We start from the raw sequence: 12,528 nt of genomic DNA, 5'->3' as shown, positions 1-12,528 counted from the left end.
GCAGTTTTGGAATGGGAAACAGCAGAAGACTCGGGACCTTCGGTTCGCATCCGTCATTCATGTGCTTTGTTGGCGGGCCATACCCGGGTGGTCAGTATAGAGTTGCGACTATCTGGTAAAATTTCGTCCAGTCGATGCCATTTGCGGCCGAACCGGAGGCGTCATGGCTGTGTTTCTAAGTAAAGCCTCCTCTGATCCCCCTTCTTTGCGACGCCACCTCGGACTGACGAGTTCAGTTGTTTCTGGAGTAATGGTGTCCACACCACCTTCCGCTCCATTGCATGAGACGCGGGTGGGCGCGAGGCCTGATGGTAACTCTTATGTATAAGGGCTGTCTTGAAGATGCAAGGAGAAGAATAGTAGTTGATGGGTCTAAAGCCGCGCAAGCAGAGCGCATGCCATAAATGCTGGCGGGCAGTTGGAGAAGAGCTAGGAAGGAGCACTCGAACAAGACAAATGACAATCTACGGGGTGCACCTCTCAGTTCGTGATGGCAGGCGCAAACGAGAGGGGAGTGCTCTTGCAATACCATTGATGGTTTATTAATTGTGTTCGCCGCGCCGACACATTTATCTATCTATCTATCTCTCTACTCCATTCAATGAATGAATGACTGACTCTTACTGCTCTAGCAGGTGTAGGAGCTAATGCAGACTCTGGCCATTGGCCCCATGCACTGGACTGGGTGGTGAGCATTCATCATCTTTTTTTTCCCTTCCTTTCAACGTCGGCAAGCGAGTGCGCACTAGTACTCGTAGCGCGAGATACAGCATCAATTGATCCTTGGAGGTGTTGGAGATGCAATTGAATGTCAATCCGAATAAGCCGGAGTTGGAGCCCCACGATTCGGATAAAACAGCGAAAGGCCACATGAGACATATCGTTGTAGATGGATGGATTGTTTGAGACCAGTGTGTTTTGGTCGTCATGAGAGACAGAAGCGTGGATGACGGGCTGGATGACGGGCTGGATCACGCAGGGAAGAAACATGGGTAAGCTGGGGCCATGAGGGTCCAGGTCGCCACAATTGAAAACAATCTGATGGGCATGGGACATGGATAAGTGGATGCTGGTGTGTGGTGGTGGCCGGCACTGAGGCATCTGGGATGTTCGGGTGGCCTCGTAGTCTACGGAGTTGTTGTGTGATTGTCTGTCTGGTGGTATCCGCTAGCTGATTCTTGTGTCGGGTGCCCTTTGTCTTGGCCTTTTTTTTTTTTTTTGAAGGTCCATTCCCCGTATCTCCGGCGCATCTCTGGTGTATCTCGAGCACACACATCCCCCCCCCTCATTGCCATGAACCATCCTTGGCCATGGGCCGAATGGTGACCTGCTGCTGAGCCTTGCCAGGATAGAACGAGTAATGCCATAGCGCCCATGTATGTATGTATGGTATCGCCGGGATTAGCTGCGAGGGTCCAGCGACGCCCCAATCAGCAGGGCGCCACTTGATCGCCTGGTGACCAGGGTTGACGCCAGTCGAGATGCATCACTGGCGGCCATGGAATTGCGTTTGGCACCAGGAAACCCACATCGGCCACTAGCGGCGCCAGCCCCAGTCTCATGGTTCGAACGGTGTTGTGTGATTTGATTGCGTGAGTCGCGGCGCAGGCGGACCATGGTCGGTGCTGATACTGACGGCCGACGGGTTCAAATGTGCGGATGTTGGCGTTTGATGATGGTGATGCTTCCGGGGTCTGCCGTGGCAGTCGGAGCGTCTGCTGCGTGTAACATTGAAGCGACAGATATCTGCCTTGACGGCTCCGTAATGTGACTGGGCTGGACGGGTGTGGCCTGGTCCCATGGCCGCAACATGGTATAATAACATGCTCATGCTGTACATACGGAGTACATGCTAATGTTGCGATATGGGGAGCCTGTCTGTCACATCTCGGCTCAAGTCCATGTCGAGTTGAAGCTGGTGTTATTAGAGCCGGCACCTGCTGCGAGTTTTCCACTGGCACGCCCCCCTGTCCATCAGTTGATGTTACTCAGCACTCGCCAAGCGCCCTGGCACACTGGCACACTGGCACACGCACAACCGCGCCCACCTGCGCACACCTGCATGTGCGCACATCTACAGCCACTTTTAGCAGGGGGCCCCTCCTTCATCAAGGCGTTGGACCCCTTCTTCTCTTCTTGTCGTCCTGCGCTTGTTTCGACTCTCCTCCTTCTCTGTGCAACCTTGGGTGGGAAAACGGGCTTGCATCGACGTTGCTGCTCCCCCTGTGCGTATTTTCGAGGCTGGCGATAGCCTCGAGTCCTTTCTCTTCTTCTTTTGAGAACCGGCGTTCTCCTTTTGTTTTTTTTTTAACGAGGTAATTGTCAGACGTACCCGGCGGCTTGATTATTGCAAGGTGAGTCAACTTGCCAAGTCTTTGTTGTTGTTGTTGTTGCCGCCTCGTCCTTGTCCAGCCTTAGCCTTGCGCTGTCCGCCTGCCGGTCTGACATGAATTCCACGCTTTTCGACCAGATTGCATTTTTTCTTCCTGCTTGCATGTGCATCCGAATCCCTAGTTCTTCACTACCTCTCGCCTTTGGCCTGTTCTTTTAATTTTGTCGTCGTGGCGGGCGATCCTGGGTTATCGCTGCCTCGCTTTTGTGTCAACTTTTTTTTTCCCCTCCCGAACTCGTGCAACGCCCACTCTGTGCGTCTCTCTATTTGTTCGAGACAATCCTGTCCCAATCATAATTATTACACCGGTCAAGTGCTTTGGGAATTCCTCGTGTCTTGTGAATGTATCAGCAATATTGCCGCCGTCATTGTTCAGCTGTCTGAGATAGGGGAAATTGCTGTACATACCCTGGTCTTTTCCAGCCTTCTGAGACCCTGACAAGGTCTTTTGCTTTTTTCCCTCCACATCCACGCAGAGAACGTGCTCTAGTGTTTCTCAAGAGTATTCCTGAATCATCTCTCTGTTTTTTGCATTGTGACGGCTGGTTGTTTGTTCCTCATCGCTAACCTGTCTTTGGCATCCAGGTTGGCTCCGACCAGAAATCCTATTGAGATAACTTCGAACGGCTCGTGGAGTTGCTGAAGAAATAACCTCGGTGACGATTTTTTTTTTGCTTGCACTCCTTCTGTAAAGACCCTCTGCCGCTCTTTTCTCTCGTCAATACAGAGGTTTTGCTGCACAATCGTCCGATGCATAGATAGACCATAGACATGGATTCTGAAGACGGAGACTATTTCATAAAGGCAAGTCTACTACTATCCGAGCCTGCGTGGCTGACGGCTCGGTCGTTGCGGATTCCAAAAACTAAACACTAACCGTTATACCAGCAACTGGCTGCCTTTGTGCGCAACCACGAAAAGGCCCTTGCCAATGCCTTGCAGTTCCAGCGTCGCGAGGTTCGCCATCGATCGTCCCAGAGCACCAGCGCGGCAACGATCCCTCCATCCCCGACCTTGCCAGACCGACCCTCTACATCCTCCTCCACAACAAGCTCTTTAGCAGCGGCGTTTTCATTGGGAGCTCTGAACTTTACCTCACATAATGTCAAGTCTGCGAAGCTGGCGCTCACCCCCCACCACCTATTCTTCCTTCTATCCCGCTTCGAGGAACTTGGGATCAATGTTGGACCTATGAAAGTACGGTTGGAAAACCTACACGATAGTTCATCTTCCACCAACTATGTTTCATTTCTCGGCAACTCGCAGAGAGCCCGTAGCCGCAGTTCCGATGTAGGCTCAATACACTCTGTCTCTAGCATGCGAAGCGTCATGTCTGGCATGTCTGCGCTGTGGAATAGCCTGGGTATTGGAGCCAGTATATCTGCTGCCAGAACCGAACGCCAAAAAGCCGCCCTTCAGGCTGATCTCAAGTACCTGTACTCGGCCTTCACCAAGATTCCCTGCTTGCGACTGGCTCCGGACTGGCGAGCGCGTTTGATCAGCGGATTCGAGGAATTCCCTTTCGACTCCGCCGTGCCGATTTACGTCTTCAAGAACTTGCAAGCTCTTGAAATTAACAGCATTGACTTTCGTCAATTCTTTGGTTGGGACCGTCTTGCAGACCAACTGCGGTCTCTCAGCCTGAGGCACGCCGGCATTGAGGACCCAGCAGACATTTTGATAGACATAGTATTGGATGATATGGATAAGAGGCGTCGTCGTACTTCCAAGTCTCAATCATCGCCAACCACGACGTGGGCTGCCGGCACTAATAGCCCTCGACGAAGCCCCACCATGCCTCCCGAGCTTATTAGAGCTGCATCTGCTCCAGGATCACCTGAACACAGAACTCTTCTCGCTGAGCTTCGCCGCGGATCAATGACACCGAGCGAGCCAGTTTTGGAGGACAGTGAGAGCTCGGATACCGCTAGGCCCTCGATCTCCCGTGATGATACTGATGACGTCCCTCGGTGCCCTTGTAAAGCTTCTCGACCTCGAAGCATTTCTCCCTCTCGCCCTACAAGTTCAAGAAACCATTCTACTCAAGCACGATCATCCCAGCAACGTATCAAACGCTCCGGATCAGGCAGTTCTCATTCGAGCCTCTCCGAATCTTGGCATCATCATGCAAGGGGCAGTTCGAGCAACCTCTTGGCTATGGGAATCTTACCGGCGTCTAAATGGCGCTTTCTTCGACACCTCAGCCTCGCTGACAATGCCATGACATCGATTCCCCCTTCTAGCTTGGCTCCTCTCTCAAATACGCTTTACTCTCTCGACTTGTCGTCTAATCTTTTCAGCCAGATCCCTGACAGCTTGGCCTCTCTCACCGCTTTACGTGCGCTGAATCTTTCCCACTGCATGATCGACTCACTCCAATCCCTTACTCGCAATCCACTCCCTGCCATCACGGCCCTCAATCTTAGGGCGAATCGACTGCAGTCTTTAGCAGGAGTTGAGAAGTTGTACCCACTGGAACGGCTTGACCTCCGAGACAATCGTCTTTCTGATCCACTGGAGCTCGCAAGACTGACCGGCATCCCTGACATTCGAGAAATTTGGCTTGACGGTAACCCCTTCACCAGAACTCACAAGGATTATCGAGTAACTATATTCAACATCTTCCGATCTGCTCCAGGCTGTACAGAGGATATTATTATTGACGGTTACGGACCGAGCTACTCCGAAAAGCGTCTATTGATAGAGCGTGCTCCTATTCCTGAGTCGGTACCGGTAGTCAAGCCTGCAGTCTCAGACTCACCTGCCGTTGTCGATGTTAGCAAACCTACCATTGTCTACAACTTGCCCAAGGAGGCTTCTGTTCTGCGCAAAGAGCGCCCGGTGGCCAAAGCAGTCACTAGTGAAGTCAACACCAACTCTTACCGGCGCCGGAAAGTATCAAAGAGACGCATAGTTGATCTTGCAACTGGTGACGGCGGGTCAATGCCTACGCCGACGGAATCATTGACGGAGGATTCCGTGGCAGTAACCGAGTTTGAGGGCGGGAACTACCGCATTACCAGGCAGCCTGAAAAAGCCTTGCTTCCGCCCGTCATATTGACGGACAGCAAGAAGACGCTACTTGCTTCTACTTCTTCAGTGGCTCGGGCTCCTGGTGCTTCGGCCAGCACCAACAAACCGTTGCCCCCCACACCATCTTCGTACGACTCGAATAGTACTACAGATGAGCCAAGAGCATCTGAAGACTGGGATGCAGGTGGTGAGATGTATCGCCGGAGGATTGAAGCCCTTCGCGATAGAGTCGGTAGCGGCTATCTCAGTGTTTTGAGCGAAGAGAGCTGGGATGGGACCAGCAATCCATTCCTGTCGTCTGGCGTTCCATCTGTTGCAACTTTACGGACGGGGCATGCATCCCACCATGTGTCTCCAGCTCAACCAATCCACAGCGGCCGCACAATGGGCTGAGCTGTATAGTATTCATCTCAAAGATTATGCCACTCCGATATGGCTACTATTTTGATACCCCTTCGATTGATACCCCCAAACATATACCCTCTTAACAACTTTTGTATAGTGGCTGGAGTTGGGTCAACTCTGGTTTTATTGATTAGTGAGCAAGGTGCCAATGCGCTAGCTGCTCTACACACTGTTATATATCCCATTGGGGTTGCCCCTTTTGCGTTGTTTGGTCCTCAAGATTGATATTATGATTTACGGAATGGTTTACGGAGCATAGCGATTGTGGCGTTTGGATTTGTTTTTAAAGATGGCTTTCTCTCAGCCAGTCTTATTTGCTACCGTTAGTCAAAGGCTGTATGAAATTGCATGGCCTTGTGAAAGCTGCATGAATTGATGCCTATCTTTGTATGCAAGGACAAAAATGGACTGCAGGGGGGGTTGGCTGCATCGTTTAGTGTTTTGATTCTCTGCATGGTCCCGTATGACGTGGTTTTGGAGTGGAACGCCTGCATTTTGGTTTTGGACACGGCACCGTGTGGACAAATGGTTGCTGTTGTTAATGTCTTTGTTTTTTTTTTCCTTCCCTCGGTTCGAGTGCAGGACGTCTGAGGCTAGATGAAACCGCCTCGAGGTGTTGCTATCCAACTAGTATTTTGATTTCCAGATACGCGACAGACTATTGTGGTCGACTAATAAAGCGAATCATGGGCTGGCATCCATGTTGTCTCTCACTCCTTTGTACACGTAGTTATTGGTACCGTGTGTGAAGTATGCTCGCATCGTCGTCCCGCACGCCCCCTTTCATGAGCTGAAAGCTAGAGTCAAGTTTTAAGAGACCAGGACCTGGGCCAGCCATTCGGGATCCAGCGATCTATTCCTGCAGGGCTTCAAGCCACAAGAAGACATGGACCTATTTACTAGCGGTGCGGAAGAGACCGAGAATGGGGCACGAACCAACATGACCGCCTCTGCGACCGCCTTTTTGCATAATTAAATGCCCACACCAGGTCAAGCCCAAACTGAGATTAATCGAGACTATGCCACGGCGAAGGTACGCTGCAGCATGGACCGAGTTCCTTAGAATCGCATCTACAAGAAGGATGCTGAAGACGGGACTGGTGAATTAGACTTGGTATTGATAGGACCGCTGAGAATGACGCAACTTGATTTGTGAAACCCTACCACCGGTGTTTGAGAGACTGTGTAAGGTGTCAATGTGCACCATGCTTATTTGAAATGTGTTGAATGTGAACTAGTATTCCCGAGTCTATGTGAGCAACAGTGAACGGGTGGCACATGTGCGTTGAAGGCCGGGCAAGGTGAGGCGCTTATTGGCGTCAAAAGTGAACCACATAAATCTTCAGCCCAGGAACAATATCCTTCGCAAACCACGCCGAACCATGTCTCTTAAAAATAGCACTTCAATGCCATGCCGAATTCCCAAGAGCCACAATTTCTCGCCTCTTCCCCAGATGCAGGATGCAGCTGTGCTGGCGGGTCTTGACCGAAAACAGCCAAGCGCAGCTCGGCGCTGCTGACTAACACGTGTGAAGGTGGAGTTGAGGAAGGCACTACTAGCCGGAAGAAGCCATGGGGCCATCAGAAAGGTGCTGGAGGGCTGAGGGCCTGGAGCAAGCAGGTCGGGGGGCAAACTGGCCCGTGCGTTTGCGACTTCACGCGTTGTCTGTTTTTCGCTCCTCCGGAGATTGAGAACCCCGACGTCACGACGAACTGCTGATGCCTCTGTGATTTCCATCCTCTGCGCCGCGACGAGGTCTCTCTTTCGACTACTTGCCCCGACGTATGCGACCTTTTGCCCTGCCGCGTCTGCACGGGGGCTTTGAAATGAACGCCTACCCCGCCCCTGCCCCTTGACCAGGTCGCGCGCAACACAACCCCCTGGATTTGCTTTGTAGCACGGAAACCTACGGACAAAGGCCAGAATTGACTCACGGTTATCGAGAGAATACATTGACTCGTGCTCAGGAGCCTTGGAGCGCGTCCCCATACATGGCTCCGGCTTCGCCATCTCCGAGAAGGACACCTTCGGGACGTCCCCGAGGCCGTCCGCTCGGATCGACGAACGCAGCGCGCGCAGCGAGACAAGCCTTGACTGTTACGTCTGCGACAGAACCGCCGCCTAAGAGACGTCGTTATGTGCCTGGAGGGCCTGGTGGAGGTGGTAGATTTGTAGAAACGGATGACTTGGAGATACAAGTGACGACTTCTGCGCCCAGGTCGAGGACAACCGCAGCGCGAAGCGCCATCAATGGCAAGTCACCTTCTGTGATGCCCCGACGAGAGAGGAGTACCAGGTCTCGCGCCTCTGCAAGCGAAGAGCTCGAGGAAATGCGATGGGGTTCGGCCGCTGCCGTGGCCGCGTCGGTCAAGCAGGCCGAGGACTATAAGCCGCGAGAGGAACGAAGCTGGGAGGAGTTTCATCCGAATCTGGATATCGAAAAGACCTTCATGGTCCTCTCAGCAGACGAGGTCGATGGTGTTGCGCGAGATACCCCCAGTACACCCGCTTTGCAAACGCCAGGAACGCCGCTGGCAAATGGGTCCATGACTCCCTCAAGACAAATCAACGCAGCGTCCACAGGTACTACGCCGAATCCCCAAGGAAAGCCGGACGCGAATGCATCAGACACTCAAGCTGGGACTCCGTCAAGACGGTCACGTCGGCCGACGCGCGAAGTCGTCAGCTTTTACAATGCTCGAACTTCGGATCTTGCACCGACACCTCGCACGCCCAAAATATTACCTATTCACAACCAAACACCAAAGGAAAGGCTAGATCTCAAACTGCCGTCATATCGCCGGACAAATCGCATCGAGCTATTTGAGAGCAAGACCTTTGGTCAGGCAAGATACGTAGACAAGGCAATGAGTAATGTCGGCTATCAGGAGAGTGACCAGTTCATTCGTCCCGATTCAACATTAATCAAGGCTATTGACACAAATGCGGAGGAGGACCTCGACCTCACACCCGTGAATAGCAACGAGGATCATCCTCATCATACGAAATTGGGCAAAGTGGAATACGACATGGATGAACAAGATGATATGTGGTTGGAACACTTGAATACCTTGCGAAAGCAGAATGAGCTGGAAACGATCACGAGAGAAGTCTTTGAAATAACAATAACGAAAATTGAGAAGGAGTGGCACGCCTTGGAAAAGAGAATACCGAAGCCAAATCCCAAGCCACCGCAGACGCATCGCCCTAGGTCGAGCTCTGCTGCTGCGGTGAATGGCGAGACTCAATCTGGGGAGGAGCCGGATAGTAAGTGTGCTATATGTGATGACGGAGATTGTGAAAACACAAATGCCATTGTCTTTTGCGATGGTTGCAATCTTGCCGTTCATCAAGAATGCTACGGCGTGCCCTTTATTCCCGAAGGCCAGTGGCTCTGCCGCAAATGTCAGCTCTGCGGCCGGGGCATTCCCGTAAGTTTCAACAGCCCTACATGTGTTTGATCAGTTTCGGCTAACGACCCTAGACGTGTATCTTTTGCCCCAACACTGATGGTGCTTTCAAGCAGACCAACTCTTCAAAATGGGCGCATTTGCTCTGCGCCATGTGGGTTCCCGAGGTTTCGCTCGGGAATCACACGTTCATGGAGCCGGTAATGGACGTCGAAAAGGTCCCCAAGACTAGATGGAAGCTATCTTGCTACATTTGTCGACAGAAGATGGGTGCGTGCATTCAATGCTCCAATAAGAATTGCTATCAAGCATTCCATGTAACATGCGCGAGACGAGCACGCCTATATCTCAAAATGAAAACTAGCCACGGCGCTCTTGCAGTCTTGGATGGAAGCATGGTCCTCAAGGCTTTCTGCGATAAACACTGTCCGCTGGAATACAGCCAAGAAAGCAACGTCCACCAAGCGACGCGTTCGGCAAAGAAGTTCTACAAGAGAAACATGAGGGGCCGAATTTGGGCTGATAACTTGGCTATTGCCAATGTTATCGCAGCCCAGCAACGCAACCTCCTAGCGGAAACACCCGAGAGCGCGCAGGGTGACAAGGAAAAGGCTGCTTCAGAAAAGAAGAAGAATGAGCAACCGCCCAAGAATATGTGGAAGCTACCTTCTGGTGCCCCCATTATCCCGCAAGCTGTGTTTGACATTGTCGAGGCTTCCATTCAACGATTTCCTTTTCGTAAGCGCAAGGACTTCTTGAGTGAGGCTTGCCGTTACTGGACGCTGAAGCGAGAAGCTCGTCGGGGTGCGGGATTACTCAAACGCCTTCAGCTACAGATGGAGACCTTTTCGTCCATGGAGCTGACTAGGCGAGACTTCTCCACGATGGGTCCAAATGGTAAAGCACGACTTGCGCGGCGAATCGAGTTTGCAGGAAGCATCCTCAAAGATCTTGAACAACTGAAGGACCTTTCGGAGAAGATTGTGCAACGAGAGCAGATGAAGGTGGATGCAGCCGAGATGGAGGATGAGTTTGTGAATGAGTGCTACTTTCCTGTGGCTAAACATTTACCTCTGGCGATTGAAAAGGCCATATCGTAAGTTTGTCACCTCGGCGCTAGAAGCTGCTGTTACTAACTTTTGATATGAAGGTTGGATAAAGACCTGTTCACAAGTGGGCTGGAGAACCTGCGGTCTCGTGTTGACCAGAGATTCTATGTAACAGCTCTTACATTTGCGCAAGATCTTGGCGACGTTATCGGCACGGGTATTCTCAATGCTCCCTCGTCATCATCAAGCAATAGTAGCGAGTCGCGGTTCGACGCCACGGATGCCTCTCCAGCAAAGTCGAACTTCTCGGATATACGGGAGCGGCGGAAACTGGGCAAGCGCATCCTCAAAGCTGTTCAGCCTCTACTAGAAACTGCTCTTCGAGTAGAATCTGAAATCTCGAACAAGTCATATGAGACAGTGCAGAAAGAGCTGGAGAACTTAATAGACGCCAGCGTGGACACCTCGCGGGTCGCCATCACATCTGCTACGACGAAGCAAGAAGAAGACACCATCATGGTGGACGCTCCGGACTCGTCAGAGATCACAGTCAAGAGCGGCTTCAATGACGAAGATGTTGATGCCGAGGGCGACCCAATGGATACAGCGGAAGACGCTGAAGGCCAGAATGGTGGAAACATAGAAGTCAACACCTCTGGCCTGGGCATCACTGTCAAGTCTGAAGAACCCCCTGTTTCTTCGCGCAAGAGCAGACGCACCAAAAGCAACAACAGCCTCCAACCGTCAGAAACGCCACCGGAATCAGAGGCCTACGTCAACCTGGCCGCGCCAACTGCGTCGACAACAGGCGTCCCAGGACCACCAACACCCCCCCACTCAAACGGCAGTTTTGGCAAAGAGCCATCAGATCCGTTGACGGAGGGCGGCGTCCTGTGGTACTTCAAGGCGATGCAGCCCCGGGGGACATCCATCCTCGGCGAGCACTGGGCTGCGGGGAGGGATGCGGTGCGTATGCTGAGCGAGGAACTGACTGATCTTGACGACGAGGAGCTTAAGGGGCTCCGCGCGGAAGTTGATGAGTCGGTTGCGGCGGGGTTGGTCAATGACGATGCGGGAGATGGCGGCAAGGTCAAGGGGAGAAGTAGGAAGAAGAGAGCTTCTGGGCGGCGAAGGTAGGTGTATTATTACCTGGTTTTGGTTGTATGCTAACGAGGTGGATTGGGCTGGGACTTGTGGCTTTTTTGGTTCCGGCGTTTGGGAGGGGCATCACAACGTTGTTTTGTTGTGGGCGTCTTGGGGCTCGATCCCGCATGTAAAGACGTCATGTATAGATAGGAAGCTAGGCATGCGAATGAATGGTGTGTGTTTGAATGAATAGTGCGAGGGCATTTGTATCTGTCATGCACTCATTTGCGGTTCAAGGTCCGTCTCTCGCGGCTTATCTTGCTCGTCTGGTAAACTCGTTGGTAAACGGCATGGACTCCTTGGCGGGACTCTTTGCTTTTAATATCTCTTGGATCTTGTCTATATTGTCAGTATTGAATGCGACATTGGCTTGTAGGGTAGGTAGTTGATTGGATTGGAGGTGCTATATACCATTGTTGAGAGACTTTCTGTACGTGTAAGCACCTGGCTTGTGATAATAGGGAGGTCTTGTTCTTGGTAATATTAGATGTAATGCTTTACTCTGTCCCGGGACTAGACTACTGCGATGGCGTATTCTTCCGTGCAGAATTCGCTCAACAACACTCTGCTGGATACGAGGGACTGTTGGTCAGAATACGCAGTCTGCGGTCTCTTCAGCTACGCGGCCCCCAGTTTACATCCTGTGCCTGTTTTCCTCTTCTTCTTTTCTCTTTGTTTGGCGCAGCCGAGTATTAACAGCGCATGACTTCCTCTCGCGAGTAGCTCCAACTTTGTCCAGGCCGAGCAGGTTTTGCGGGCATTCACATCATGATGATGCATGTATACGTCGGGCCACGTTCCAAATGCGGAGGGGACATGGAGGAGTATTTGCGGGCAAGGCATTCACTATCGTGATAGATTGCAGCTTCTGCAATCATGTCGCCTATTGTTTCCGTGCACACGCCGTTTTGCAATGTCTAGAGCATGCATGACTACATGACGTGCTAGCAATTGAGAACGTTTTTTTGGTCTCACGCTGTACTTTGTAAAGCGCTACTTTGCGAGATTTGTTTGCTTCGTTTGGGAGAGTGTTCTAATCAGACATTTGATGTCTTCCTACTTGAGGTACCTAAGAGTACCAAGGGGTTTTGG

At 51.8% G+C, this 12,528-nt stretch overlaps 2 protein-coding genes across 2 annotated transcripts; both read left to right on the top strand.

Annotated features, from left to right (window-relative positions):
* Positions 1–3,163: 3,163 nt before the first annotated feature.
* On the top strand, positions 3,164–5,818 carry G6M90_00g015330 (uncharacterized protein; the record flags this gene model as incomplete). Its single annotated transcript, XM_066129768.1, has 2 exons — positions 3,164–3,196; positions 3,281–5,818. 2 exons carry the CDS (start codon positions 3,164–3,166, stop codon positions 5,816–5,818), a joined length of 2,571 nt encoding a protein of 856 aa, XP_065985647.1.
* A 2,004-nt stretch (positions 5,819–7,822) lies between these two features.
* On the top strand, positions 7,823–11,427 carry NTO1 (NuA3 HAT complex component; the record flags this gene model as incomplete). Its single annotated transcript, XM_014693507.1, has 3 exons — positions 7,823–9,262; positions 9,316–10,337; positions 10,392–11,427. 3 exons carry the CDS (start codon positions 7,823–7,825, stop codon positions 11,425–11,427), a joined length of 3,498 nt encoding a protein of 1,165 aa, XP_014548993.1.
* Between the last annotated feature and the right edge of the window lie 1,101 nt (positions 11,428–12,528).

The sequence above is a fragment of the Metarhizium brunneum genome, chromosome 1, assembly GCF_013426205.1.
Source record: "Metarhizium brunneum chromosome 1, complete sequence".
Classification (NCBI taxonomy): Eukaryota; Fungi; Ascomycota; class Sordariomycetes; order Hypocreales; family Clavicipitaceae; genus Metarhizium; species Metarhizium brunneum.
This window is presented reverse-complemented; position numbering and strand designations above follow the sequence as displayed.